The sequence below is a fragment of the Antrostomus carolinensis genome, unplaced genomic scaffold (genome assembly GCF_000700745.2).
Source record: "Antrostomus carolinensis isolate BGI_N321 unplaced genomic scaffold, ASM70074v2 scaffold7809, whole genome shotgun sequence".
Taxonomy (NCBI): Eukaryota; Metazoa; Chordata; class Aves; order Caprimulgiformes; family Caprimulgidae; genus Antrostomus; species Antrostomus carolinensis.
In genome coordinates, this window is record NW_010337862.1 from 38181 (window position 1) to 44180 (window position 6000).

Here is a 6000-nt window from a genome sequence, read left to right on the forward strand (position 1 = left end):
TGCCACTCAAACTGAAATCAAAGTTACTTTTCTAATCCATTGCTTTATGAAGCATGTATTTGATAATGTCTGAATACTCATTATCTCTGTCATGCCCTGACATGACATTGTCCTGTTTTATCTAACAACTGAAATGCCCTATTACTGTTTCATGTCCTCAGAAGATCCTGCTCAGCCTACTGCAGTCATGTTCTCTGAGACTTAAAGCAATATTTTTCCCACTTAACCCTGGATCCTGAGTCTATAGAGACTCTGTATTAGTCACTGATGTAGTTAGCATTCTGATCTGTTTTGATTAAAATTAAATTTTAAAAAAAAACCTTCTTTTACTTATAACACTATGAAACCACCATCATATCCCACTCCAGATTCAGCCTTTACTATTCTGGATTTCCTGGATACTTTGCACTGTGGTTTTCACGCCTACCTGACTGCCTTCCACCAACTTTAGAAAATTACTATAATTCTAGTGTACCCACTGAGGACAGATATTACACTTCAGCCATGTGATTTCTAAGACTTCCAACATTTGTTTAGACACATGGGTACCACTGTGTTGTTTTTCTTTTTTGCAGTGTATTTAGATGACATTTTATACATTTAGCTATCAATCAGTAACAACAGGATTAAAGGCACTTTCAGAAGGAGCTATACTGGCTATATATAAACTTTCTTTGTCAAATAATATTTACCAAAGTCTTATTCTTTCAATTTAAAAGAAGCACCTATCAAAAGAAAAGGGCTTAAAATATTGGAATCAATTAGCATCAGGAAATTGTACATTCTGATGGGCCTGACTCAGCTATGTGAAAACTGGCAGCTAACACTGCAGTCCCTCCCTGGTAACACATGGTTATGAACTTCCCGAAAGTCTCTAGGTGGATGTTTTTATTTGTAAGTTTGAAGTTTTTTAACATGTATGTAAATGATTATATTTCAGGTTTATCACTCAATATGGTGTTCAAATATCAGGGGGAAATATTTCAAAACTGGACAAGCAATTATCTGGTTGTATAATAATAACTAGTTACTAAGGAAGACAGGTTTTATTAGGTCAGCTAGGTTTTTATGTCCTTCAGAACTACAACCTAGATGTTGAAATCTTGGATTAATTCTTAGCTTTTACTCTGGTATTAATTTTTATATTACATTTGCAGACAAAATAATGAGGAAATTTGCAAACTGAAGCAAAAGTTCACAACAAAAGTGACTAGGTTTGTTGGGTTTCTCCTATTTCTCTCTTTTGCTGCTGATCTTATCATTGTGAATTTTCTCTGCTTTTATCTATCCCGTGAAACATGACCTCCATAAGGTGGTCTGTCCACAAACCTTGCAAAGTTTCTGCCTTTTAGCTGGACTGAAGCACATCATCTTCTCTTGAGCAATGCTTTATGGACATAATCTGCAGTCATCTTCTTTTTCTTCATTCTTGAGTTACAAGGCCTCCACCAGCCCCGTGGCCTTGTTGGTGAAACGTCAAGCAATCTTGACCCTTGTAGTTGTTGGACCTGGGTCACCCACTTGTCATACTTGTGTCACTAAGAGTTCTTCTTTCTGCTTCTGCTGGACCTGAGCTATCCATAATACTGCAGTTTGCAGAACCTGGTTTTGTTCCTAGACTGCAGCCTCATGCTTTAATCTGTGGTTTGCTGCTGGGGCCATTATACTTTACCTTTTCCACTATACAAAGAATTGATAAAATGTATGAATGGGTTAGTCACAGGTGCTATGGGTCTCTTCTGCCTATGCACCACGGTCCCTCAGGGCCTTTATAGCTTTGATCATTTTGCCATCATTTCAAAGAGGGGAACACACATTCCCCTTGAGAACTTAGCTTGGCAATTTTTTGTGTTCCCCTCCTTAATTGATAATGCATTGCATTTCTGCCCTGAAGCACAGTCCTGCAGCTGTACCATCATCCCCTTTGCTGCCTTGGTTCGAACTTCTCCCAGAGGTTCTTTCTCATCATAGTACAGAAACAAATGCTTGGACTGTTTTGTCTCCTTGCTTATGTAGTACACCAACCAAGAGGGCTAGATGCTCCTCCATTCTCCTCCAGGGACTACTGTATTTGGTAAATTATTCTTAATCCCATCACAAGATTTCTATTTCCGTCTAAATTAAGCTAAAAAGCATGACTAGGTTTGATGCCTGCAAGCTGTTTCTCTTGTAAACATTGTCACAGAAGTTGATTGAACTAAGTAAAAACACCACTGAAGGTTTAATTGCTTGCTTAGGGGAAGAATTATCATGGTAGAATCCATATGTACATATATATGTACACACATACATATATACATACATAAGTATATATTGCAACCTAACCTTCAGTCTCTTTTCATTGCTCAGTTAATTCAGCAAATTCCTGTCTGTGTGTTTAGGAGATACAGCTACAGTCTTCCTCCCTCCTGTCTCACTGGGAGGAACCACCTCATCAAGATGCCTGTTGCATTTCATAAAGTACTTTTTAGCCGGATGATTGTTCAAAAACCACATTTTTAATCTAACTCTATGTCAAATACACCCAACTAATACACACAAGCTGGCATTGTATGCATGAAAATAATGCTTCTTTTTCCATTTCATCATGTTCTGTGTAGATCTGCTTTTCACAGACTGTCATAAAAAGTGCTCAGTGCTGTATGTCCACCATGACTCTGGCAGAAAAGCAGAATGCCTGTGCTTCTGCTGCTCCTGTAGGTTTTTAATTTATGCTTTCTCTTTGTACACCTGCAATTGTGGAAATACTGAAGCCAATTATTTCTCCCAAGGCTTGCCACAAAAACCATAAATTCTATTAGGCCATTGAGAACAAATATCTCAGTGAAAAATGCATACTCTCTCTAAAGCAATTTGGAACTTGACTGAATTACCTGCAGTAATAATATATGTATTTATAATTTTCTCAAATGACAGTTTCAGACCATGGTAAACAGGAATACAGCCTTAAAAATATCAAGATTCATTCTAGATCAGTCACTTTTAAATCTAAAACAACAGAACTGAATTTAACATTGATTGTTCCACTTGGGTTTTAATTTTCCAAGTGTTCAGTAGCCTTGCATTGCCTGTCTTTAATTATGCACCTTCAACTCAACTCTGTAAATTCTCTACTTCCTGAATCCACATTTCTTATATGTCAGTTTCCAGAGTGATGGGAATTAATGTTGGTCCTTGGTTACATCCATCATGTAATGATAGGAGAAATTTGAGGGATTCCATATTTCAATGAAAGTGTTTGCTTCTCAGGAAATTGTTCACAGTTTTCCCAAGACTTTAGAATTATTTTTTTACATGAGTTTTATATTATTTTTTCCTTCAGCTTTATCCTCCTTCTCATTCCCTCTCTTCCTCTTCTTATAATAAAACTTCATTCTTAACTGTTGACCTGTATATGGGAGCTTCCATTTGCTATGCAGATTTTAAAGCATTTAAAACTTTCATTATTGAATTTAAAACAAGGAGAGAATTATTTTCATGTTTGTTCATGCTGTGTACCTGTAAGTATCATGTAATTCCCCATACCTCATTCTGATGAAAGCAAAACAATCTATTTCACCTCATCCTCACGCATATTTACTGGAAGATGCAGTGTGTATGCATGTGTCTTTCTGTGTATGACAGAGAAAGAAAAACAATTTGGAGCAAAGAAAATTTATTTAACTATTTATTTATTATTTGTTGAGGAATTTAATTTATTTTCAAAATGGCAAACCTGTATTTTGTTCCTTGGGTACACAGAAAATGAAATAACTGATTATGCTTTAATATGTTGTTGGGATAGGATGGCCCTTATACATATTGCTTTTGTAAATCTGTTTAGGCAAGTAAACTGAATATTATCTTCTTTAACCTATGGATCACTATGTCCAAACCACTGTGTTTTGTTTGTTTCTGTAGCTATCTGCACAAGAACAAATACCTGCAAGTTATCAATGACGATGCATTTCTGGGAGTGTACAGTGGACCAACTCTACTGTGAGTAGGAGAAAATGAAATAGAGAAAGCTTTAAAAATAATACTACTCTAGGCTGCACTTTCTTTCCAACCATTATTAGTAGCAGAGCCACAGGGGTGGGAATGGTATGTTTACAAAAAGAATATCAGCAACAAAATCTGTGCTTTAGGGAACTGATTTAAGAAATGCTTGCATCTTACATTAGAAATATTGTTCCTATCAATTTTTCTTTTGAAAGATTCTATACTACAATCTGTCTTACAACTGCACAATTGCAATACAAACTAAGGACTCTAGTAGCACACACATAAAGGCAACTGAAACAGGTGAAAAAATAATATTAGACAGAATAAAGTTACTTCTGGTGCTGTCTTTTCTTCTTCTTCATGTAACTTGGCTTCCAGTCTGACTTTATTGTCCTCCAAAGAACTCTCCACTAAAATTAGGAATCACAATACAGAATGAAAAAAATCTTTTAAAAAAGTTTAAGAACTTTAGGAAGTATCATATTCCCTGACTCAAATCATCTAGCATAAAATGTAGTGCATAGGACTGATCACAGGGAGAACTGAAGTGCTGAAACTGGGATTCCCTCCTCCACTGCAAAACCAGATGGTGCCAGTAGTGCCTGCTCCATGTAAGAATCAGTTTTACTTTCTGCTCTTCAGGAAAACAGCACATTTCTATCAGAGTAATGGTGTATTGTTCACAGAAGGAATCCTAGTAGCTACCTATAATAACAAAAAGGTGCAGAAGACATTCTTTTTCTCCCAGAATCTTTCCAGCTCCAGAAAATCAGGCTGTCTACCAGTGACATAGCAATCTACCATAGAAGTTGTATTGGTCATAACCACTTTATGCTAAGAAGAGTTGTGTCCCTGCTGTGCAAATCTGACATTAACCTTTGATGACAAGGTCATCATCAAATCTCTGGTTGTCTCTGTCACCTGCATCTCAAGTCAGATACATTGCAAGGCCTGTGTGTAATTATATGTGTAATCAGTAATTTAGATGTCTGAAGCAGAAGGCAGACTAGCAGAAGGCTAGCCTGCCTTCTGCTTCAGACATCTAAATTACTTTGTCTTGTGGGGTGAAGAAGATCTGGCTGAGGGCCCATCTTTCAGGGCCACATCGTTCCTCCACATAACTTTCTACCACAAGGTCCACCGGAGTTATTATCAGAGTCCTTGGGAACAGGGTTTGAGACCAGTTCTGGGCAGTATCAGTTTTCCTTTCACCAGCTTGAGGGGAGAGAGAAGCACAGACCATTCATGGAGTCATACTTCTGAAGCAAATACCTTAAATAAATGGACATTGGAGGGGCAGTCCCTAATAACCAGCCATTCCAACAGCAAATCATGACAAACCACTCCTGTCACCCTGGGGTGACATTTTGTCCATTTCCTAAAGTCATCCTCACTTTCTCAGTGGCACCTGATGCACCACCAGCTACCCTGTTTCGGAGCAGCTCAGAAAGACGGAGTTGTGAAGCACCAATCCAGTCATATTCACAAGGACATGCAGGCCAGCTCTTCATCACCTTCCCTCTGACAAAAGCTGCTGCAAGACTACATAGACCAGGAGGGCTAATGTTATGTTATAACCTTCTCACCTCAATTCTGGCAGCTCTGGCTGCCAGCTGGTGGGCCATCAACAGTGCTTCGCTCTAGAGGGTCTGCAAAAGGAAGAAACTAGTCCAGGCCTCTTCCTGTGAAGTTGCAAAGTCCTTGGGATGCAGGTCTGTATGAGTAAATGTGTGTATAGGTAAATGCAGTAACTTGCTGCACTGTGTCCCTCAAGTTACTGTCAAGGACTAACATGCCTGTTTTTTTTTTCTTCTTATCACTGAATCACCTGAGAGATAAACTTTGGTTGTGCCATGAGTGGCCAGATCCTGAGACAGCAGTGAGAAGGCAATGTTTTCTGAACATGTCTTAAAAGTTATACCTTCTGGATAAGAAAATCATCTAGTTCCAACCCCCCTGCCATCAGCAGGGACACCTTCCACTAGACCAGGTTGCTCAAAGCCTCATCCAACCTGG

The 6000-nt window shown here is 38.3% G+C and overlaps 1 protein-coding gene across 3 annotated transcripts in view; it reads left to right on the plus strand.

Moving 5' to 3' along the window:
- TSHR (thyroid stimulating hormone receptor) overlaps positions 1-6000 on the plus strand; it is a 43715-nt gene that overhangs the window by 24948 nt on the left and 12767 nt on the right. For all 3 annotated transcript variants that reach the window (XM_010175317.2, XM_029086822.1, XM_029086821.1), the window contains one exon: positions 3901-3978. In XM_010175317.2, the coding sequence (XP_010173619.2) occupies positions 3901-3978 (78 nt within the window). The remainder of the gene's footprint in view (positions 1-3900; positions 3979-6000) is intronic.